This window comes from Lycium ferocissimum, chromosome 6 (genome assembly GCF_029784015.1).
Source record: "Lycium ferocissimum isolate CSIRO_LF1 chromosome 6, AGI_CSIRO_Lferr_CH_V1, whole genome shotgun sequence".
Taxonomy (NCBI): domain Eukaryota; kingdom Viridiplantae; phylum Streptophyta; class Magnoliopsida; order Solanales; family Solanaceae; genus Lycium; species Lycium ferocissimum.
The window spans coordinates 60,376,908-60,402,140 of NC_081347.1; the positions used below are offsets into that span (position 1 = coordinate 60,376,908).

Below are 25,233 nucleotides of genomic sequence, written 5' to 3' on the forward strand. Positions count from 1 at the left end.
TTCACATTTTATGTTATTTTCTTATGAAATGCCTCAATTACATAGTTGTATCTTACTAGGACTAAAGAAATATTTGAAGTAAAAGTTATATGTCTTGTATCAAGACTATTCCAGGAAAAAAAAACCCAAATAACCCGAGAAAACCGAATAACCCGAGGTTGAAAAACCCGAATTTTATTGGTTTAGTTTGGTGTATAAATTTAAAAACCCGACGCAATTAATTTAGTTTGGTGTTTAAAAAATCCGAACCAACCCGGTCCATGTACACCCCCTATTGATAGCATATCTTTTTTCTATGTCTTATTTTTGTCTCTACTTTATTTCATTTTTACTTAGGTTGACACAATCAATTTGGTCAATATAATCAATTTTGAACCCTTTAAAAATGCTAAAAAAATTGTTAAGAGTGATGATGCCATCTAATAAAAATAACTATGCACAAAGATAATCTAAAATTGTGATGATAATAACTTTGAAGAACTCATTTAGTACCAGAAGAGTACTCTATCGATCAAATTTTCTTTCGTAATTCTTAAATTACCATTAAATTTCTCTTGATCTTATTTTTAGTAAAAACAAGGTTATTCTGAAAATATAAAGTTAGATTTAATGATTTAACACAACTATACAATAGAAAATAAATTTTCAAACTTTTTAACAATTAATGGATTAAAATCTTGGAAAATAAAAGAAAAAGAACCTTTAAATTTTATTCAATTTGCTTATTAAGTGGGATAGAAAAAGATAAAAGATGCTTACCAAGTGATCTACTCCTCAATACCATAATTATTAAATATTAATAATCACATCTTTCTTTTCTTGCAAACAATTTGATTTGTCAGAAATCATGTAATCCTTAATTGGTTGAGTAAGGAAGTTTTCTTTTAAGAATAAAACATCAATGAGTTAATGTTGTTTCAAAGAATTCAATTTATTTTGAATTTCATCTAAACCTAGACTTTAATCACCATATTTATTTTAGCATAAACTATCGTCACATGAAATTATGAGTAGTTAGTCAATGAATAGCAAAACATGCTATTCCCACCTCTAGCTAGAAATTATATGCTCACAAATTCATAAAATATAAAAATGTCCTTTTTAATTTATGACTATAGAAAATTTGAAATCATTCTGCATACTTTAAATTATGTTACTAAACATCAAGTTATCTCTATCTCTTTGATACCTATTTATCCCAAGCAAACTTGCTTTCTTATAACAATTCTTTCAGTAAATTATCTAATTATATGATCTAAAAATTTAACTAATGAATAATACATGATTAAGAAGCAATCATTTTAAAAGAGTTGTGCCTAAGAAACATACACATTTTTTTTTAATTAAAACATTATAAAGTGCATTAGTATCTTGATCTTGGGCCCGGGCTCAGCACGAGCTTCACTGGACTAGTTATATCTTTTGGGGTGGTCTTTAAATTTTTCCCCTCATATTTGTGATCTTTAAATTTTTCCCTTTGCCTAAAACCCATGGGTTCCGGATTTGAACCCCCGCTCAGTCAAAAATTTTAAAAAAATTCGCAAGGCAGAGTTTGAATTTCGTTATGCCCCCTTTGGTACACTTTTAGTTATGTTTAACTAAAAGTCTGTCGGAGGGGGCAGACTTTTCCTTGAGGCATATATTTTATTTTATTTTTACTTTTCAAGACAAACTTTTAATTATGTCTTAACTAAAAGTGTGCCCCATAAGGCATAACTAAAAGTATGTCCCATAAGGCGGAACTTTTCCTTAAGACATAACTAAAAATTTGTCTTATTAGGCAAAGTCTATGCCTTAAGAAAAAGTTCTGCCTTATTGGGCATACTTCTGGTTATGCCTTAATTAAAAGTCTGCCCCATAAGGCATAACTAAACTATGCCTTAAGAAAAAGTTTTGCCTTATGGGGCAAACTTTTATTTATGCCGGATCCGGCATAACTTTAGTTTTTTCTTTAGGATTGTATGCCGGATCCGGCATAACTTTAGTTTTTCCTTTAGGATTGTATGCTGGATCTGGCATACACTCCCCCCAGCCGTGCCTTGCGAAATTATATTTTTATTTTATGCCTGAGCGGGGGTTCGAACTCAGAACCTCACGTATTCGCCCACTTTTTCAAGTGAAGGACAAAACTTAAAGACCACAAATATGAGGGGTAAATTTAAAGACCACCCCAAAAGAAGGGCAATCCGCGCAAAAAAATGGTTATAATATATGAGTTATGAGATCACGAAAGTTACTTCTGATTTCAAAAAAAATATTTAGTAACCTGATATTTACATAAAATCTTTTAAGATGAGAGGGCTATACTTCTAAAGAATTTGCCTTTAAAGCAAGTAAACAATGGTAAATTTCTAGATTAAGTCTCCATCAAAAATCCCTTAAGAATTCAGTTTTTTATGAAACATTGACACATGAACTTTCCCATGTTCTGAAGCTGCTTAATTTCTTAATGATATAAAGAAAAAGACTTATATTAGAAGGTAATAAAAAAATTCACAAGAAGCATTCTTTTATTTTCTCCATCAAAGAAGCATCAAATATACAATAAGCTTTTGCACACTACTCATCCGTTGTTTATAATATAATAACTAGTAAAGGGCTTAAGGTAAGGAAGGAAAACCTTGTGTTCTTGTTTGATTTGTTGATATAAAGAATGAAATATTAAAGATATATATATATATATATATATATATATATATATATATATATATATATCATTTTCATTAAGTTTTACAAACTTTTGTTCCTTTCCTTAGAAATTAAAATTGCTACTAGTTTCTTCTACAAAACAATTTCCTATAAGTATATAATAATAGTGTACATAATAACATATCTTTAAACCATAAAAAATACTCATGAATCTTTCTTCTCGTAGTGAATATTAAAATTACAATTTTTGCTCAATTCTTACTTTTAAGCCATGGCACCTAAAGTTTTTCTCTTTTCCCTCTTCTTCTTATTCTTTGCCCTCTTTTTGTGTAACACAACTAAAAGCCAGTCCATGCCCAAATTTACATCAATTCTTGTTTTTGGTGATTCAACAGTTGACACTGGAAATAATAATTATATATTCACTTTATTCAAAGGAAATCATATACCTTATGGAAAGGATTATTTTAACCATGTCCCAACAGGTAGATTTTCAAATGGAAAACTTGTACCAGATATAGTGGCTATGTTATTAAAACTAAAAAAATATGGTGTGCCACCATATTTAAATTCAAGTTTATCAGAGAATGATTTTAGAAGTGGGGTTTGTTTTGCATCAGGTGGATCAGGATATGATGATTTAACAACTTCAATTTCAGGGGTAATTTCAATGAGAAAACAGTTAGAATATTTTGAGGAGTATTTGGAGAAATTGAGAGGTTTTTTTGGAGAGAAAGAAAAAGAAAGAATTGTGAAAGGTGCTTTGGTTATTGTTAGTTCAGGAAGTAATGATTTTATTTTTAATTTCTATGATGTTCCAACAAGAAGGATTGAGTTTAGCATGAAAGAGTATCAAAATTTTCTTCTAGACAAGCTGCAATATTTTGTCAAGGTTAATTCTCTCCATCACATCTCTGTCCTTTATATATATATATATATATATATATATATATATATATATATATATATATATATATATATATACACTTTTTTCAATGTTTTATAATAATGAAGGGGAGTTTTTGAGTAATGATAAAATTTTCTCCGTATAATATAGAGATCACAACTCGAACATTAAAATCAGTCACTAACACTTGTGTCAGGATAAGCTGCATATATTACACTTTCTTGGGATGCGACCTCTTATCCGAATCCTGTGTGAACGCGAGAAGTTGTGTACACTAACTAGGCTGCAATGTTTTACAACTACGGTATTCGGGCCGGGCCATATTGATGTAACATTTTGCCATACCATTATATTAGTGATACTGTTCACTTTGGAAGAAGGTTCCACCTCTCATTAAGGTGTCACTTGTGTTTAAGGCTTGAACATTTACACATATAATATCTTTTCCGTGTTTAAACCAACTCATATCATATTTTTTTAGAGTGTGATATTTGCGCACACTTCAATTATTCAATCAAGTACTTATTATCTCCCATCAGCATCAATATCATGAGAACTCTCAAAATTTAGAGAGACGGGATATGTTGCTTTTCTCAAAGAAAAAAAATTAGACAAACAAAATGAAATTACCTAGTATTGACATCTTTGTCTTCTTATCACTCTCTGTACATTTTTTGATGAATATCTTAGCAAAGTTTGAAGGTTTAAGACTGTGTTTATGATGTATCAATGAATGTCTCCCTTTACAAAGGTATCAAGATTAGCGTGTCATGGTCTTAACTTTCATGATTTTTTTTCAAAGTTGGAATTATTACTTTTGGTTAATAAAAAAATAACATAATATACTGACAAAATAAAAAGCTTTTTTCACTATCGATGAGTTTTACATCTTTGATAACATATTAGATAATATTATGAGCAAGTCACTACTTAATACTGAGTCTAACTCATATATATACCGATAGTGTGACAAAAATTACACTAACACGTGATCTTTACATATTGTAGCGGGTAACTCGCTTTATTTTCTAGATTACCAATCCCATTCTTTTATGTATGATTATCAGTAAATATCTTATGTACGATCTAATAGTGTAAAAATCAATCAATATTATTGATATTATTTATATTGATCTATAATTACCTTATAATTGATATAATTGTATTATTTTTTTACTACATAAAACTTATAGAATTTTTTTATCTTATTTTACTAGGAACTTTATGAACTTGGATGTCGTGAGATAATAGTGACTGGGCTTCCTCCAATTGGTTGTCTTCCAATTCAAATGACATTAAAATCTCCACTTCATAGCACTTGCATTGATAAAGAGAATTCAGATTCTCAATCGTATAATAAAAAACTTGAAGAATTGTTGCCACATATACAAGCACAACTTCGAGGAAGCAAAATATTTTATGCAGATATCTACACTCCTTTATCAGATCTGATCACTAATCCACATGAATATGGTAAGCTTTCAATTATATGTTGCTCGAATTCTTTAAAAATTTTACTGGATGCATATCGATTTCATCAAAAATGAATTTTTTTGAAAGATCCGATATAAATGCACCATCATTTTTTTTGGAGAGTCCGAACAACATAAATTTGCAATGCTTCATTTGAGTTATTTAGTTATGTAACGTTTACTTCTTTGTGTTCTCTTAATATTAATTAGAAAATATTTGTGTGAGTACATCATAATTCTATTACACACCTTTTAGAGAAGACTGTTTAATTGTTAAGCATAGTTATGATTCTTTATCACTTTTTAAATATCTAACTTAATTTATACTGACTGATTGGTAAAATAAGGGTTTATTTGACGAAGGAAAAGAAAACAAATGATTTCTCGTCTCTTTAAAACCGCAAAATCATTTAAAATAATTCAGTTTGTCAAAACAATTAATATTTAATACATGAGATTACATTATTATTGAAGAGGGATCAAATTCTACGTAAACTTTCCTTTTTAATTTATCCAATTTTAAAATGATCGGAAGTGTTAGTTTGGAATAGTTGCACCAACCGCATTTTCATGTATACACATAAGAAGGTATATTACAATTTCATATTACAAAATCGGGTAATATTTTAATGTATATTACAATTTCACACACTTTAACTATTTTATTGAGCATTTATTACTTTTACCAACACATATATCAGGTAACTCTTTCATTAATAGCGTAGCCACATAAAGTAAAGGGTAGCTAGTTGAAACCTTGAACAACCTTAGCAAACTATGCCCATCGAAACTTAGGCAGATAGAAAGAAATCACCTGACATGTTTTTAATTTCTGTTAAAATTTGAACTCTCTAAGATTTGCACTTACTTCATTCATCACAAAGTCAGTGGATGTCAATATTAACCAAGTTTATACTTTACAAACCTCCCCAAATCACCTTTTTATTCTTCTTATTAATCTAAAATGCTTTTTGTTTTCTTATTTTTACATAATTATAACAGGATTTGAAGAAACAAAAAGAGGTTGTTGTGGAACTGGATTATTAGAAGCAAGACCCTTGTGTACAAAAAAATCTCCAGTGTGTTCAGATGCTTCACAATATGTTTTCTTTGATAGCATTCATCCCACCGAATCAACTTATTACCACATTACTGAGTATTTAGTGAAGGAGCTTCTCCCAAAATTCTCAACCATTGACAGTTTTTAATTTGCTACCCAAAATAAAATTTGTAAAACTTTTAGGTGTCATTTGGTTGCTCATTAGGAAGAGAGTTATTTACGTATTAAAATTAGTATAGCTATTTGGTAGCTTTTTAGTTGCTTTGAATAAAATTTAACAAATCAAATACGGTGTTTGATTTGTCATCTTACAATCTCACATAAATAAAACATGTATAAGTTATGAATTCAATTTATGTTTCATTTTATGCAGGGTAGAATATGAAATCCCAAACAAGGAATTAGTGATAAACAAAAAATATTTTTTTGATAATCGAGAAATATTCGAGGGTCGGTGTTCGAACCTCGGTGAATAATAATCCTGTCCCTCTACCCTTCTGTACTCAAAATACCAAGATATTGTCTGCAAAGAGTTCGAACTCATGACGTGCGCCTAACTTACACATCACGTGTTGAGCTCTTACCATTATATCAAAGATCCGGCAACAAAAACAAAAATATATATTAGTTCATTGTCAAACTTTTTTGGCTCACTAAATCCTACTGAAATAAGAATATCTTTACAGACTTAACCAAATGCAAGATTATGATTAACAGAAATGGGGATAAAAACTCAACATTACAAAGAAAAACAAAAATGGACAATAACATGACCAGCTTGATTACATGATATCCACAGAAAGGTAAGGAAACATAATCATGTATTATCTTTATCTTTCCCCAATAAATCCATAATTACCTAAAAAAAATCACCTTTAAATGACCTTAAAAAATATTCACAAGAAGAAAGAAGTACAAAATGAGAATGAGTTTAAGTTAATTACATAGCATTGAGTGATCTGATATTCTGATTGTATAGTTGGATCCAGAATTTTAAGTTCATGGATTCTAAATCATAATCGTTTTTGCTTACTGGATTCTACGTGGATTATTTATACATATTAAGTGAATTTTTTAATACACATACAAGATCTGGATCATAGCTATTGAGTTCTGCCGAACACGTAATTTTAGTGATAGATCTTCCCTTTCCTGATTGTATAAAAAATAATCTTTATACTAACAATATATGCACTCAAATTCAATGAGAATATATTGGAAGGTAGGAGATGTGACAGCCCAACAATTTTGTTTGCAACTAGAAAAATAGAAACAGAACACTAGTAAAAACAACACGTAGAAGACAGACAAATGTATTATGTAAGGTTAATACTATACCATTTTGTCATGTTTGGCCTCCCTCCAAGAAATCCAAAATAGCACAACAAATTTCAATGAATAACACTTACTTTCATATATATACATAATAATTCAATAGTACTTTCCTTGTATCAAATGGCCTTGAAACTGCAATTCATTTGTTATCTACTTCCTTGTGATTCCTAGGGCTAATCACAGCTCATTTGCACATCCATCCCTTTGGTTGTTGAATCGTAACTAAAATCGATCTTGTTCTTTAGTAGTTTTGAGGTGAATCCTACACAATATAGGTCATGGTTTTTACTCACTTAAGTAAGGAGGTTTTTAACGTAAAATTCTATTTGTTTATTACTTATTACACTTTACGTCTAGGTGTGTTCCTGAATAGGCGAAAATTAGGCATACACAATTCAACCCCTCACCCCCCTCTTGTGCATCGGTGCACTCTAGAATAACAAACTGCAAGCCATTTGGGGTGTGTGTTGGTACAGACAAAAACATTTTTTAGAAAATATTTTTCAATTTTTTCATATTTGATTGGTTAACATTTTTGAAAAATATTTTATCGAGGAATTAAGTTTCTTAAAAATGAGAAAAATAACTTCTCTAGTAGACGTAGGAAAACAAGTTCCGCGAGTCATGTTGTTCCACATTGATTCTCTATCCCCACCCTCCAACACATCCATACTTACACCCCACCATCATAGCCCCATCCCTACCCACACTCCTACCCCCACTCCCACCTCCCATAGTGTATGAGTAGATTATATACAAATATTTTTGGCAGAACATTTTTTATTTATATATTAAATATAAGAAAATAAGTAAAAAAATCACCTATATTCCAAAAAAACACTTTCAAGAAAACATTTTCCTTCGCACCAGACACACCCTTGTTCTCTACTTCCTTGTGATTCCTAGGGCTAATCACAGCTCATTTCCGCATCCATAACTTCTCCACCATGCCTCTTTCAACATTTGATCATAAAAGACTCAGAAACTCAAGAAACAAACAAGACTTAAACACATCTTCCCAAAGAAATTATTATACTCATTCTGTTTTGAATTTTCATTTTTCAAACATGTCTACCAAAAATGGTTCAAGGGAATCAAAGAGTTCTTTAAGTAGAAGGCCTCAAAAGAAGAAGACATTCATGTCATTAACCTTTGAAAAGCTTGGATGTAAAGGAGATCATGTAGACCCTTATAAGCCAATGAAGAAGAACATGGTCAGGAGAAAGAAAACAAGATTGTTAAGTGTCAAAAACCAAGCACATGTTGTAGTTGATACTCATGATATATGTTATGCTCCACCTGGGATTGGTTCTATTTCTGATGTTGTTCCTAGGCCTAAAATCACTTCTCAAATATCGAAAAACAAAGAGGTATATACAACTATCTTTTCTTCTCAATTGTCAATTTGTTAGTAATCTTGGTAACTTCTCTATTTGAGCTCATTCCGAGAATTGTTCCCTATCCAATTCTGAAATTTCTTGATTTTATAGTACATGTAAATTGTAATTCCACATTTTTTAGTCGACCCCAACTAACCTGAGATAGGGTAGTAGTTGTTATATGTAATTCTGCAATGAGTTTAATATCAGTGTACTAACAAAGGTATATAATTTGCACCATTAAATTAAGTACCTACATCAAGAAGATAATTAATCATAATAAGTTGTTGTAACAGATTAAGATACATTGATAATGTAAAAAATCTTTATATTATAAACTGCATATAAGTTAAACCTTTTGCAATTTTATCTACTGTTTGGACACAATATGGGGTGATTCATGTTGCAGGAACTTCTAAATAGGTGATCAAAGAAGTTGTCTTTTTTTTTTCTTTTTTTTTTTTCTTGTCAACCCCATTTAATATCCTCAAAGGCCATGTTTACATTTCTTGAAAAACAAAAACAAACAAACAAACGAAAAAAAAAAAACAAGCTCGTGAAATGTTCTTGAAAAAATTCAATTCCAGAAATAACTTATACTGTAATATATTTAGGATCAATGGGTTTCTCCAATTCATTTAATTTTGGTACGTTAATACCCTAACATACTCAAAGTATAACAAAATGAGTTTTGAATAGCAGAGTTCTCTGTTTCTAGTAGTTATAGTACTAACATCTTCAAGTTTCTTCGCCAGATAGTACTTTAAAATCGTCATTATAGTTTCTACTAGTGTGGAAATTCATGATTGTGCTTACTTAATAACAGTGAATTAGACTAAATGTGATTAAATAGAGCAGACTTCTACCAACAATTATATATACAGTAATCTGTGTTCTCTGCATTGCATGCTCTAATACAAGGATTAATCACCACCCTCCTCCTCACAGTTGTCCTCCTGTAAGTATCACTAATTCACTACTCAGTCCTCTTTTTCTTTTTTCTTATTTTTGGTTATATTAGCATTTATTTTACGGGTTCGGCAAAATCTGTGTTTGACTTAAAATTTTATTTGTTATGTATAAACTATAAATTTAGAACTTGAGGAGTGACGCCTTGACATAACTCAAAAGTATTCATTATGTACAAACTACTCTATAACTAGAACTTAGTTACTCTAGAGGACTAGGATCCATAACACAAAGACTTGAATTTTTAATCCATGAGTCATTACAATGAAAAATGGTGAAAAAGTGAATGGATGGATAAACAATAAAATTGTCATCTTGTGATAAGAAGGTCAAATATTATGTGACAATGCAAGATAAGACTGCATATAAGATATATCTCGCGCCGTTGATCCTTCCCTAAATCTTGCTCATGATGCCAGTTTAGTGCACTACAATCAAATCTTAACTTTATATGAGTCTTGCAGATCATGATTTTCATACAGAACTTCCAGTTTGCAAGAGAATTAGATGGCTATGATCAATATAGAGGCTGGAGATTCGATGTAGATGCTATGTCATATGAGGTTTCTGTTTTGATTTCACACATTTTCCCTTGTTTATTAGTAGGAAGTAATTCATAACCTCAGGTACAATAAGGGGATTAAATTCCTTAAGAACATGCAATGTATTTTGTGGTCTCGAATATTTTCTGTATTTCCAGTTTTCGATTTTCTGTTTTACTGGTTTTGAACGCAATTTACTAACAGATCCTTCCCCAGATCTTGTCATAAAGGTTGAAAAGGTACAATCACATCTTGACTTTATATAAATATAAAAGGTCATGATTTTCATACAGAACGTCCAGTTTGCAAGAGAATGTCATATATAGTATGATCAATATGGAGGGGAGATTCAATGTAGATGAATGTATAACTTTCTGTATCAATGATTTTTTTTTTTTTTTTTTTTTGCAGCAACTGGTTAAATTGAGTGATAGGATTGGGTATGTGGGCACAAGTTTGGGAGAAGAGCAAATACTCCAACATACAAAAAAGTTTAAGCACTCAACAATATCCTCCCCATTACTTATCTCCAAAAGCTGGAGATGCACCATTTGTCAAGTGATTTCTTTTTAACACCTTCAATTAGTTATCATTTCTTGTCTTTCCTTTTCTTTCTTATTTAACCCCATTATTTTCCCTTAGACTTTAGGTTTGCTGAAAAATAAAAGCTTTATATGATATAGTATCTCTTGAACAGGACTCTCTCCTGAACTAATATAGATACGAGTTTACTATATGATGACAATGCAAAAGCTTTTTACAATATCAGGTAATTAAAGGTAAATACTAACTACATATAATAAGTGAAACTAGTAGCCTAAAAATGAGGCAAGCAACCTTCTAATTCTGTTTAAGTTACCCTAACTGTGTAAGCAATTATTTATACTATCAGTGAATATAACTTTAACAATGGATATGTAATCCTGCAGGAAAGGTACAAAGGTGGTGATGAAATTGGAAGACTTGATTGTGGACACTACCATCATATTGAATGCATAAAACAATGGCTTCTACAGAAGAATGCATGCCCTCTGTGCAAAAGTGCAGTTGCTCATGAGTTTGGAGAAGCCGGTGTAGGATTATTCTTTAATGTGCTCGAGCTTTATTTCATGCCTGTTAACTTGTTTCCCTCGTACTCTCCTTTCTCTTGTTTTATCACAATGTGAACTTATCTATGAGTGGAATTCTGTTGTTGACAGTCAAATTCTACAAGAAAACGAACTTTTCTCCTATTAAGATGTTTTGTTCATTTAGGGATTCTATGCGAGTGCAGGTAACCTATCTAGCCCAATCTAATATTAGGAATTCTTTTGTGCCTATTAATCAAATAAGCATAGAGCATTTCCCTAAACAAATGCAGATCCTCAACAGATAGCAACTGTAACTGCCAAAAGTTATCAGGCTGTGACTTCAGATGAATATTGGATTATACAAGGATATACATGTTCCGCAGCCTGCAGACACCAGGAAGAGTAAAACCTGTTAATGCAATAACAGTAACGGAGAAATAATAGCAACGCACAAAAGATGCTTTTTTCACAGAGTAGTAAATGACTTATACTCTATTTTCTAATCTAGGTATATTTAATTCTTCCGGTTTACATAATAAGAAAACAAAAAACATGGAAGGTGAATTCAAATGTGACTAGGCACCTCTCCTCTTCCATAGAGGTTGGTTGTATGAATCCTCTCCAGTCCGGACTATTCAAGTACATCTCATTCTAAATAACATCTCATTCTAAATAACTTGCCTTTCCGAACAAATTATGGTTCCTTTAAAGCTCGCATTTATTCCCAAACGGAGAACTAGTTTATATCCATTCAGTTAGTTATCACCCATACAGCTCCTTCGTTTCGATTGTATTCTGTCATTTATGTATTCCAAAAGAAGCTAGAAAGTATTAAGGATTTACATACCATGCGTCCCCCCACCAAGTCATAATGAGCATAATGACCATTAGCATCCCCAATACTTTGTAGGTGGCCAAGTGCTCGGGGATAAGCTTTACAGTTTCTGCTAGAACCAATGTGTTGCAAGAAAAGAATTATTAGAAAACTTATCATCCTCATACAGAAGAATGAGCGAAAGTACTATGAGTCAGAGTGACACGTACCGTGTACTGCTTCTGGTCGGCAGATTATGTCTTTATCTCCAGCAACAGCCAGCACGGGTACATTGCATTTGTGAAGATTATCCTTGTAGAATATTTTACCACTTCTGTCACGGAGTCCCCCTTCTCAGAAAGCGGTGGTCAACTGCAAAAGAAGTTTAGCAGGAATAGTACCTGTAAGAAGATCCCTAAGAAAATCTGTAATAAAAGGTTCATGTGCAATCTCAAGAGAACATAGAGATGGTCGTGACCCCCCTAAAGAAACTTTTAACAAAAGAAAGTGAACTTTCTGGATCACCCTCAGACTACAGCCTATATAACTAGTAATGCATCAACTATCCCTTAATTTGAAGGAATTCCACAGTGAGAAAACAGTTATGCAGGAGTGCAACCTGTGTGAAAAGAGTCAATAGCTCGTAGACCAAAAAGTCAACAACAACAACATACCCAATGTAATCCCACAAGTGGAGTTTGAGGATGGTGGAGTGTCTCATGGCCTCACCACTACCAAGTGGAGATAGAGAAACATTTTGCGAAAGGCACCTAGGCTCAAGTACAGCAAATCAAAGGAGATATGGCAGTGAAGAAACATGACAACTAATAAGGAACGCAGTACAGAGCATTCGTAGACCAAAGAGCCAAATAAATATATTGACATATGCAGCTCTTTGACAAAAGTGAAAATATCTAGCTGGCAATGGACTATACAGCTGATGTGTACTTGATATAATTTTCCTTTTCCATCTGAAGATGTCAATAGTCCTTCGTCTCTCATACTTTATGCGAACAAATAAGAATAAGAATCAAATTTCACATAATCTCCATTCATTACCTTCATTTCTAAGAAGTCTATAAGCCAAAAAGTAAAAATCAAAATTCAATTTGGCTTGCCAAGGACAAACTTCAATAAGTAAATTTTCTTTCCCAACAGATACACATGAGAGTGTATCTGAAACGTGGAAGATCTCAACTCATACTCAACATATCATCCAGACAGGGAGTGGAGAGGAAAAGACATTTTTAACAGCCATTGGTGCTACTATTGGTACACAAACACTGCAAACAGGAATTTGGGGCATAGCCGGATGGTCATTGAATCATTCTTCAGAACATGTAAGTTTCTCATACTGTTATCTCTAAAAAATAACCGTCGAAATATCCATAACCTAAGTGATGAAACTTGAAACTTGCCTGCTCTCCATATAAAGAAGTAATAAAACAGCAGGGCCATAAATTTGCACAGTTCACGATCAATTGAAAAGAAAATGTCTGCTTACTGCCCATGTGCGCACTTACAGAAGTTATTCATTACGAGCTTTTTCAGCAACTGTGGGTGCATCATGTCTGCAGCTGATGTCAAATCATTAAGCCAAGACAACACATAAGGATCTCCAACTTAGCCTAATACTAGCTCATTTTTAAAATTTATTTAAATTTAAATTTATTGCTTGAGATTTAATTTATTTGTTTAATATATATACTTTTTTTGTATCATGTATCTTATAAGTTTGTGGTGTATTCAATATGAAAGAAAATATTTTCACGAAAAATGTTTTTCTCAAAAAATATTTACCACGAAAATTGTTTTCTTAAAAAATATTTTTCACAAAAAATCCGTAAAAATAATTTTCAAGAAATTATTTTTCGCAAAAAATGTATTTCTAGAAAATAATTTCCAAAAAAATATTTTTCTAGAAAATAGACCCTTTAAAAAAATTGGGTCAAGTTGATGGTCATGACCGAACCCCATTTTTAGTTTATTTAAATAATAAGCTTTTGGCCAATGTTAATAACTTATTTATTACATAACTGCATTTTTATTGCCCAATTTCATTTAACCCGCCCATTTGACACTCCTATATGTGCTTGTCACAAATCTTAGCTACACTGCAGCTTAATTTGTACTAAGACACCTGATACCAGATTTCTCTAATACTATTTTGTTGCTCATTTGGTGAAGTAGTCAGCATAGTATTAAAGCCTTAATCCCTCTAATTAATACCCTGCTTCCAACAGAAACAGCGTAAGAGAAACTTATAATTAAGTACTGCAATTTCAAATACTGATTTTCTTTTCAACCTCCCAGCAGTAGAAGAGATTTTAGCCTAGCCGAGCTAAATTTGCTTATTTTAAAAAGTATTCTACGTTAAAAATCAGCATTTTCCAAAAAACAATTTAGATAGTAGCCATTTGTATTTCACTAATCAATTTGATTTTTACAAATATTGAGCAGCAATTGTGCTTAGCCAAGATTCCAAAAGTACTTCGGGAGAGTTTCTAAAAAACAACTCATGCTACTAGACAAAAATACTTATTTCTTTCCCTAAGAACTTGATCAAACACTTTATTTTTTCCTTCTTTTTTTCGTTAAAGTCATCACGAAAGTTTCGACATTGACTCATACCTTGTATATTAAGATCCAAAAAACGATTACATCAAGGAGGGGAACATAAAACCAACCTCCTCAAAAATTATATGTGAGTTGGACATGCCCAACTCAGTAAAAAAGATTGGAAAGAAGCTTTTGCATTTTTCAGCTAAGTTTTTCTTGTGATGGAGGCAAGGGGCAAAAATGGAAAGTGACTGCCTGTGGAAGGCAGAAGCATCATTGGGAACAAATTGGGGGAAAGCATATTGCTATAATTAATAGATGTCCCAAAACCAAAATAGGAGCCAAATGTTATCCTTGGCATTACTGGCACATAAGGATTAAATTGCAGAGTGCTGCTCTGTATTATTTGGTTTCTGGCAGCTAGTAGAGTGGATGTTGAATGCCATGATGGAAATCCATCCATTGACATCACCTAGCAAGCAATTAATATGTTAAAAGACTCATATTTGCCCAATCTACCTCTACTCCTTGTTAATACGTAGCGGAGCTTGTGGCCTTCGCAGATTTTTTAGTAAGCCGTGTAGATATTTAAAGAAGTGAACAAATGATAGTAAGAAATACAAGAAGCTGAGGAAAACTACAATAGCAAGATCATAACAATCCAAAATCTATAAATCACGGAAGATAAGTAATTTTTTCAAAATTATAAATTCGATTTGATGATGCTGAAATAACTTTCTTCCAACAGTGAAATGTGTTTGTTATTTGTATGCCACTCTAATCTCTCTCTTTTTTTTTTTTTAACGCGAGACAGAAAGTGTAACTATCGAATCTCTTTCAACTTGTCCTTTTAGTTTTTCCTATTTGCACAGTATATATAATTTTTCAAAAAGAAAACCCGATTCGACCTTTTCCGGACCATGTAGCTTTGCCCTCTGGTCGTAGTCACCAACCCCCCCCCCCCCACCCACCCCACCAAAATAACATACAATTGAGGCATAAAGGATGAGGGGGCACCTGGACTTGGTGCTGTAAGGCTTGAATGTACTGTATGGCCTGATCAAGTACTGAGGCCCTACCTGTCTGGTCAAAGGATCATATATTTAGCCCAAAGTAGGAATTTTTAAAAGAGAAGAACTTGGCAAAGTAATATCAGCACAATAAAATAAAATTAAAAAAAAAAAAAGGCGAAGGGGCCAATCGTGTCAAAGTTAAAATGAGAACAAAAAATATTTCTAGTCTTTTGCAAACACGATGGAAAGAAGGTAATGTGGAACAACAAATTTCAAACCGCAAAAATTTGATAACAATTGATGATCAAATTTTGTGATCTCTTCATATTTGACTAGCATAACTCTTCTATGTACCATATGCTATCGCTAGGTATTCAATTATAAGCACTATGCAACTTGTTGAAGAAAGTTATCTCCAAGTCCAATCGAGATTGGCATGAACGAATGGATAAAAATTAAATGCCTACAATGCGTATCAAATAAAATGATAACTTCCAGCCATTTTAAGACAAGTTCTGATTTTGGAATCCAAAAACAGAAATGTGAATAAGGTAGACCTTGTTACAATTGGGTATTAGTTCCTCCAGAGCTTTCACCTTTTTCGCAATCCGGTCTCTACGTCTCTGCATGTAGAGAAACAAGAGGAAAATTATGACTTACAAATATAAAATATAGAAGCATATTGCAATTAAGCGCGTACAGGACCTAATATAATAAATTATAAGTTCACATTCATCAACACAAAAAAGAACAATGTGATGATATTTCATATTTGTACACTCACTAAACTATGCATAGCCATGAGAGTCATGACATAAACCATGTTCAATTAGGAATACTCCTTCCTTCCCCGTTCCGTTTTATGTGATGGTGTTTAACTGGACATGGACATAGAGTTTCTCAAGATGAAACAGACTTTTGAAATTTATCGTCTAAACAAGTCGTAGATATTTTGCGTGAAGGTAATTAGAAGAAGACTAACCCTCTCACTCATTTTATGGATGTCAACAGAACTTGCTTTAGAACATTGCTGCAAACCATCTTCATTCCTTCTTGATGTCAACCCACTTCCATTAGCCTGATAATAACAAGAGTAGTACTACAATCAAATCATAATAAAGTGAAAACTAAACCACATGCACAATGCATCAAGATATGTTTGAGCTAATAAGTCAATCGCTTGTCATTACACAATATCAATTATCACTACCCAAAAGAAACTGGACTTAGCTACGAACTTCGTCGCTAAGTCAGTCGTAGCTAATAATATGTCGTTAATCTGTTGCTAAGTAGAATTGCCCACGAATTTTGCTATTTAGCTACATAATTTGTCCATCGCGGGGACTACACTCACATCAAATTCAGACAGTAAATCTTCTCCACATTTTCTCTTTTTCCCTTTTGGCTCCCTATCTAGGATTTTATGACAAGGTCTTGTCATAATCTTTCTTTGTTGTGGCTGCTGAGAATCAGATTGAGTACTTGATAAGTAATTTGTAGTTCCAAACATAGGCACATGATTTTCCACCCCAGGGGCACCTAAGGTCAGTAGGGTTGGTGGTGAGTGGTCCCAAAAGTTTGGCTTATGGACTTCATCAACCTTTAAATGACTCAGAGATAATTGCTCACCAACAACTTCATCTATGAAGAATCTAAATTTAAGTTCCACTTTGACATCTGGTGGTCAATCAACTTAGAGCAACACAAGAGGCGGAGAAAACTTTGTTGGGATAAATGAAACACAGACACCTTCAATGCATATGGCCGAGTGAAGTTATATATATAGGCTGATGGAAGAGGGGGTAGGTTGGGAGGGGTGTGTGTGGGGGGGGGGGGTTTGGATGTGGGAAATGAGAAGTAATTTGACATGTGAGAGGAATCAAAATTTTGGCGGCATACAAACAGAAAACACAAAAGAAAGAAAAAAGGTCCTTTGTCTTCTCTAAAAAAGGTAAGCTTTGACGCAGTAGCTTACTCATTTTTTCATCATCCAATCTGCAAAAATCAAATTAAACTTAGCAAAAGACCAAACCATGAGAACGAATCTACAAAGCTGTCACCTTCTTTCATCAGATCTTTCGATCTTTTCAAAATTATAGTTCATAATTTACTCGACCTTTACGTCAAATCACATCAATTGTCAATGTTTGAACAACAAATTAGTATGATAGTGTGCCTATTGAAAATTTTGGCACATTTATTTAGGAAAAAATTTAAGTTGTATATACAATACGTTTTTGTTAATACAGTACATATTTGTTATATTATTAATCAAGTCTAGTTTACCGAAACAACCTCTCTACTTGCATTTGCGTCACGTTTCTTGCTATCTACCACATATGTGAAACTTCTTTGGTATGTTATTGTTGTTGTATTAGTAAATTTTAGCTTGTAATAGTAGGTTAATTATTATTTTACTAGACCATTAATGTTAATTAAGAGATTCATCTAAAATTGCCAACCAACTTACCTATACCTAGTTCTGTAAAAAATCAAATTATACCATCGGAACATAGAACTTAAACACTTACAAAATTATTTAAATTAATTAGTCACAAATAAGAGGCGTTTTGAGTAAATTACATATCATCCTTTAGTAAGGATAAATTTTATCCCCGTAAAGTTTTGGATGTCAAGCTAATTTTAACCCTAATGATGTGATCAAAATGACCTCGAGGTGTGTACGGTCCCACGTGAGGGTGCTGAAATCATTGTAGCATGATAGCGTATGTACGAAATAATTGATTTTTGGTAGATTTCAACCATTTAATTGATGCAAAGTTATGATACCTAAATCAAATGACATTCTCAGATTTTCAAGAATTAATCGAGAATCCCAAATTCTTCAAAGTTAGGGTGTGAACCAAAATCGGTAATCTCACATATTGAACCTTGATTTTGACGTCCAAATGATTGAGTAAGTGTATTTGTGGACAGAATTCTTGGTTTAAACATGATTTAGGTCTTGTGAGGAAGACAACGAATAGTAACTCGAAGCCTGAGGATGAGTGGCGTAATTATTCCAATTACTAGCTCCAAGGACTTGATAAATACCATGTGACGAATTTATGGACATGAAGATGGGATTAACAAAGGGGCTAAGATTTGGATAGATAGTAGCTTTTTTTGCTAACCCAAGATGGGTTATGTTAAGATTCGGATTTCGATAGTTGTACTTTTTTATTTTGACGGTGCCTTTCCACATACAATCTTTAAGGTTTTTAAAAAAATAATTTATAAATTCAAAAACTACATAAAAAGTACTAAAAGACCAGAATTAACAATTTAAAATATTTAAAGGACATAATAAATCTCGATCAAAGATTTTCTTGCTTGATACTCGAAATACGAACTATATATAACACATAAATTGGGATGGAGGGAGTATATGTTTATGCAGATTGAATTGTGTTGGACGCACTAAACATTGTTTGGTTAATTGGAAGGCTAAGTCAAGGTCTGTTAACATTATGTACCTAAAAGGGGTATGTTTTCAAGTTTAGGAAAGAATGTTAGACTGTGAGTATGTGTTCGTTGGGGGTGAACAAGCTATGCTCTCCGGACTTGTGTAAAGCTATTATGTGGCTACGTTCTATCTTATCATATATGTTAAAAGAACATTCAAAGGATGTTCATTTAAATATTCCTACAGCTTCTTGAAGAAGCTTGCAAACAAGCAAGTAACTTACCAACAGGTCAATCAAGCAGGTAGTTTATGTAGGCACTTCGTAAGCAGTCCCTGAAAAGTCTTGTTGCAGCAGCTTTATGAGAAGGCTGCAATTAAATAAGTAACTACAATTAAACTTCATGCGAGCAGGTTCATTGTAGCTCTGAAAAGCACAAAGAATTTCATGAAGAGGCTTGCAATCAAACAAGCAACTTGCAAGTAACCCATGCAGCAGCTTGCAAGCATCTTTCATAAAAGCCACACAACAACTTCAATTTCCTCTATAGATAGAAAGCTAAATCAATTCATTTGTAGATCAACTATATTTCTTATTGTCTCGTATTTTTATTGTTATTTCAGAACAAATTACTATTTATCGGTTTTATTTTTGTTATAGGAAATAAGAGTGAGCACAAACAGAACATGCATTGGGTAATTCTTTCTTAGGGAAAAGGTCCAAAATTACTCTTTTAAGTTGCAAAATTATTTATTTTTACCTCCGTTAAAGTTGGCTCAACAAAATTGACACAATTATTCTTGTGAAAAGAACAGCAAGTGATAATCAAATGATTATATTTAATAAAATTAAATTTTCTTACTTTGCTCATTTATTTCATTATAGAGTATTATTAATGTATATATTCAATTAGTATATCTCACTTTCTTTTGTCTCGAAAATAATTTTACTTATAGAAAATTTGTTACATATATTAAAAGAAATATCATCATTTTAAAGTACACAAAGAAAAAGACAAAGGTTAATAGGAGGGTTGAATAGACATTCAGAAAAGTTAATTGACATGATATGTGGAGGAGAATGCCTAGTGTTCAAAATTTACGTTTGATTCTAAAGCAGGTTTGATTCTAAAGCAAAGTTGACAGTGTAAATGATTTTCACCCATGTATATATGATGTTCCATTACAAAAAATTATTTTAAATGAATATACAAGATAGCAAAGAGGTTTAATATTATAAAGATTTTTATCACCAAGGACTTTAAAATACATCAAGATGAGATAAAGGAGGTTTAATACTGTATAGATTTTTTATCACCATGAGATTTAAAGCGCATCAAGACGAGATAAATTATCAGTTTATACTTTGTATAAAAAATAGTTTTCTTAATAATGGATCAAAAATCGTTATTTGGAGTTTAATTAAAGAGTGCGTTCTCATAATCTACTATAAAGAAATATTTATACTCTTCTAGACTGCATTAACTACAATTTAGCATAAATCCCACATCAAACAAATATTCATGAATAAAAAAACATACAAAACAATTCGTGAACCAAACAAATGAGGAACAGTTTTGTGCAATTTCACAAAATCACAAATAATCTTGAACTTCTTTATTTTTGTATTGATTTCATTAGGTTAGCTGGCACATAAAAGCAAATGCTGACCTAACGGCGAGAGTATAGTTGAACTCAACTATAAATAGAGAACAAAATTACTATTTCTTAAACCACAAAGTTAATTATAAACTTTTTTCATTAGTAGAAATAAGGAAAATAAGTTCTATAAATGACAATTCACGCTGATCATCTTCTCTTCACCCTTCAACACACATCACCCCCAACAACCCTCATTTCCTCCCACCCCCACCCCCCTACTCAGCACAACACCATACCATAGTGTTAAGCTAGATTATATATAAATACCTTTTGCATATATTTTCTATTTATTTACCAACCATAAGACAATAAATAAGAAAATTATTTCATTACTAGAAAAAACATTTTTCAAAAAACATTTCCCGTAAAAACTTCGTACCAAATAACACTCAAAAGTGTTTTCCAACCATCCAAAGTGTCAGAACAAAACTGGATGTTGTGTGTTTATATTCCATTACATGAAAATTTCAGCTACAACTTCTTTTTTAAATTCAGAAATTTGAAATCCACTCCAGCCCCCTTTAACATTTTTTTTCCTTTTTTGACTAAATGCCTGAAAGATGGAACTAGATAGAAAAACAAGATAAATGACATACTAAATAGGAAGGTAGACAATAACCTTTAATTTTGGGTCAGCACATAGTTGACTTATTTAACAACAATTCTTCAAGGTAACAAGAATCCAGATTTTAGATCATCATCGCCGTCGAGGCTTCATTGTGAATTCTGTATGAAAATAACTAAACTGATACTAGTTAATTGTTATAAATGATTTGAAATCCATAAATGACAAGTATTTAACAGGCCTAAGATATAAAACTACAGTATAAACTATCTCAAATAATTTAATTTGATAGTACTTTTACATAGAGTCAGATCTCTTTATAACAGTCATTTTCTATAATCACAAATCACTATAATTGCCAAATTTTTTAAGACCGATTTTTCATATTATGTTATATTATATGTCATCTATAACAATATTTGCTATAGCATTCAAAAATTATTCGGACAAATGACGCCGTTATACGGAGGGTTGAGTGTATATAACTTTTGAAGTCCTTATATTAGGTCCGCATCCCAGTCTAGATCAATTTACTAGAAATTAAAACAATAAATAAGCATATCTGTGCATTTCAAATATATGACTCAAGTGAAGCTTTAATTAACTTGTGTTCAAACCCTATTATTTTGCCAGTCTAAAGCTAATAGTCCGAATAGGGAACCATTTTTTGCCGGTCTAAATTTGCCCACCTATTTTTTCCCCTTACCAATTCAACAAAATTGGGCAGAAATATACGAATACAGACCAGTCTGCCTAGTTTCTTTTTTCTTCCTAAACGTTTAATAGAGTTATGGTATTCTTTTTATTTTTTATTTATTTTCGTCGGTCTTCTTTTTATTTTTCACATTCGGGTTTTCTGAGTGAAGACTTAGAAGAGACGTTATTAAAGTGGTTTCTATAGTGCTCGAATTAATAGCCTAGCTGAAAAAAAGGAAATTGCACAAATAACGAAATTTTAATATGAAGAATTTACCAACCGCTCTAGTATACTACAGAATATTAGGCGGTTCATTTTCTAGAAGAATATAGTAGCCTGTTCAATTTATTTTTCCAATACAGTACATTATGTATTGTAGTTTATTTAAAAGTAAAAATAAAACGAATATTACGCGTTTTCTGAACTGCTTGTACGGCTCTTTTACTGAAAAGCCAAAACCAGGGTTAAGTAAAAACTTCAAAAAATATTATGGTGAAAAAAATAGTGAAGAAATTAAACCATAATTGTAACTTCTACGAGTGATGCAAAACATACCAGCAGGAATCTGATGCTTGAAAAACAGATTCCACTCTTTCCAATGGTTTTTTAGGGGATACCTATGTTTTCTTTCTAATAATAGTTTGCAGAATTGTCAAACGTTTGGTTATTTTTTCATGAGAGAATGTTTTTTCGGCGTTTGACGGCCATGAGATAATATTCTAACAAATATTATGGGTAAGATTAGAGTACTATAACTTTGTAAACACAACAAAATTTATTCCAAACATGGTATAATCATAAAAATCTTAATGCAATTAAAACCTTAATAGCCGCCCGATAATCCAAAGATGTGGCGAAAACACGCTGAAATTTTAGGGTAAGAAATCATCTTTGTAGGAGCTTTGTCCTTTCAATATCTGCAATAGCCAAAAGAGTAACACCCTGGTCCCTGTGCACTTGCAAAACAGAGAATCAAGAAATTGTAAAAGGACCAAGTTGTCCTATGCTTGAGTAAAATACAATTTGCTGTATTGCCAACCTTGGGGACTCAAAAAGAGCTCATTGATATAGCGTAAAATACAATTTTCTGTATCATAGTATTTTTGGTCTAACAATATTGTCTGAACAAAGGATGAAGGACGTGTGGAAACATCATGATAATGTGGGAAATACAAAAGATGCCTCGTCTCTGTTGGTTTAATATAATATTTATATATAAGGGTTTGTTTGAGATTCGTGTCAATTTTTGTAACCATGCGGTCGCTATTTCAAAAAAAAAAAAAAAAAAAAAGACAAAATTCGTTGACACGTAAAACATATCCTTATATTTATTTGTAATCTTGCAAGTTCTTTTTTCGGCATAAATGTAGTATAACTATTTGAGTTCGAATGTTCCTGGCATTTTCTATTTTTCCCTTGCTTACGCAAGCGATGACATTATATTTGGTGATCTATTTCATTTGTTTGGCTTGTGTTCATTTTTTGTCAAAAAAATAAATGACCTCTTTATATTTGGAAACAAATTACTTTTATGAATGATTTACCACGCGGAAAATTTTTAAGAACATTTTTGAGCATTGAAGTTTAAAAGTCTTCTCTCTTTTCTTAAATGTCGTCTTTGATCAAATAGGTTCATATAAATTGAAACAGAGGAGTATTAATCATTGGTTCTGATACTAGTACTGTTGGGCTGAAACAAAACATACTGTCTCATCATCTGCGGACTCATCTTATTAGACTTCAGCTCCAATACTGGCGACTAAGCTAAAACAGAAAATATTCCTAACATGATATTATACCGTCTGCTTTAAATTAAACTTGTACAATTTTTATAAGATCTCACATCATTAATATTTAACATCTTATGAATAATTTTTTTATTTTATACTTTTCATATACGTAGTACTTTATTTAAACACACAACATAAATGATTTCTCTTACTTATGAGAAAATATCATTTTATTATAACACTTTGACTTTTTAAACTAACGTCTAGCTATTATTTTTAATCTTTACTGCTCAAAATCAAAATACACTCTCTTATGCCTATTATTAGTCTTTAATATATATATTTTTCATAGTATATTTTCATCTTATCACCCAAATACCGCAAACATTTTCTATGGAAGATTTTATTTTTTAAAAAAAAAAAAAAAATCACTAGGCAAAGTACTTAGAGCTAATTTTTTAAAAATTTATACAATAAAAGCGAAACTCAAAGAAAAGTACAGTAAAAGGGCTAGGCATTACCTTATTAATCCCGGAAGATGACTTTTATTGCAACTTGGTAATAATAAAATATTAAGTATATATATATATATATATATATATATATATATATATATATATATAAACCACTTAAACAGATCAGTAATCGAATGAGTGGAATTAATATCAGATAAATTTTAGTGAAGTTGTGCCCAAATTATCTTTATCTAAGAAGTGGACAGTTTCACCGCATACTACATTCAGGGGGGAAAAATAGTTTCACCGCTAAAGATTATGAAATGTTACAAGAGCCGTTTTATATAAATAAATGCATGTCATTTAAAGTTTAATATCTTCCTAGCTATATTAATACTAGTGATATTAAACCGACATTAAAAGTTAAATTGTTAATTATTTTTTGGTTCATTCTTTGTGGCATTAAGTTATCAACTATAAACTCCTAAAAATTAATCATACAAAAGTATTTGGGAGTTAAAAAGAACATTCTTCTTATTTTAGAGTTTTTTTCATTTTATTTCCAACAAATGCAACTGTATGATATAATATTCTTCAATAATTCGACTTGAGCTTTACTATATGCAGGATTAATCATTTCTTTTGAACTAAATCAGTATTGATTAATCAACTTGTCATAGAAAGATATTTTGATATTCAAGAATAATTGAAACGATACCGCACTAATCAGGATTGTTTGACGAAGCTAATCATTTTTTTAACAAGGTTTCTTCTTTATTTTCCTTTATCGCTTTGGGTATTTTTATTTCTATTGAAATTATCTCTCAAGTCTCAACTAATTCTAAAGCTCGGAATCGGGGCAAAAGGGCGAGTCGATTTTTCACTAAGGGATTCAAAATATAAAAAAGTAAACACATGAGAAGCCAAAGCGGGGTTCAACGTCTACTATATA

The 25,233-nt window shown here is 31.7% G+C and overlaps 2 protein-coding genes and 1 long non-coding RNA gene across 3 annotated transcripts; 2 read left to right on the forward strand and 1 right to left on the reverse strand.

The window, feature by feature from the left end:
• Positions 1–2,886: 2,886 nt before the first annotated feature.
• Positions 2,887–6,434, forward strand: LOC132060858 (GDSL esterase/lipase At1g58430-like). The gene is made up of 3 exons (XM_059453765.1): positions 2,887–3,541; positions 4,774–5,029; positions 6,031–6,434. The coding sequence occupies exons 1-3, from the start codon at positions 2,921–2,923 to the stop codon at positions 6,234–6,236; spliced, it is 1,083 nt and encodes a 360-aa protein (XP_059309748.1). The 5' UTR covers positions 2,887–2,920; the 3' UTR covers positions 6,237–6,434.
• A 1,868-nt stretch (positions 6,435–8,302) lies between these two features.
• LOC132060859 (probable E3 ubiquitin-protein ligase ZFP1) lies at positions 8,303–11,529 on the forward strand. Its single transcript, XM_059453766.1, has 4 exons — positions 8,303–8,793; positions 10,236–10,334; positions 10,725–10,871; positions 11,243–11,529. The coding sequence occupies exons 1-4, from the start codon at positions 8,371–8,373 to the stop codon at positions 11,477–11,479; spliced, it is 906 nt and encodes a 301-aa protein (XP_059309749.1). The 5' UTR covers positions 8,303–8,370; the 3' UTR covers positions 11,480–11,529.
• LOC132060861 (uncharacterized) lies at positions 11,525–13,842 on the reverse strand. Its single transcript, XR_009416044.1, has 4 exons — positions 13,721–13,842; positions 12,428–12,598; positions 12,231–12,327; positions 11,525–11,767 (listed from the first exon to the last, which is right to left on the reverse strand). It is a non-coding gene; the product is annotated as an uncharacterized LOC132060861 (long non-coding RNA).
• Between the last annotated feature and the right edge of the window lie 11,391 nt (positions 13,843–25,233).

What these genes read in the sequence shown, in the direction of transcription:
- LOC132060858 (XM_059453765.1), top strand. Translation starts at nt 2,921, where the DNA reads ATGGCACCTAAAGTTTTTCTCTTTTCCCTCTTCTTCTTATTCTTTGCC. An exon ending in AGCTGCAATATTTTGTCAAG is followed by an intron (nt 3,542 to 4,773) that starts GTTAATTCTCTC and finishes TTATTTTACTAG; the next exon opens with GAACTTTATGAACTTGGATG. An exon ending in CACTAATCCACATGAATATG is followed by an intron (nt 5,030 to 6,030) that starts GTAAGCTTTCAA and finishes TAATTATAACAG; the next exon opens with GATTTGAAGAAACAAAAAGA.
- LOC132060859 (XM_059453766.1), top strand. Translation starts at nt 8,371, where the DNA reads ATGCCTCTTTCAACATTTGATCATAAAAGACTCAGAAACTCAAGAAAC. An exon ending in TAGATGCTATGTCATATGAG is followed by an intron (nt 10,335 to 10,724) that starts GTTTCTGTTTTG and finishes TTTTTTTTGCAG; the next exon opens with CAACTGGTTAAATTGAGTGA. An exon ending in GGAGATGCACCATTTGTCAA is followed by an intron (nt 10,872 to 11,242) that starts GTGATTTCTTTT and finishes GTAATCCTGCAG; the next exon opens with GAAAGGTACAAAGGTGGTGA.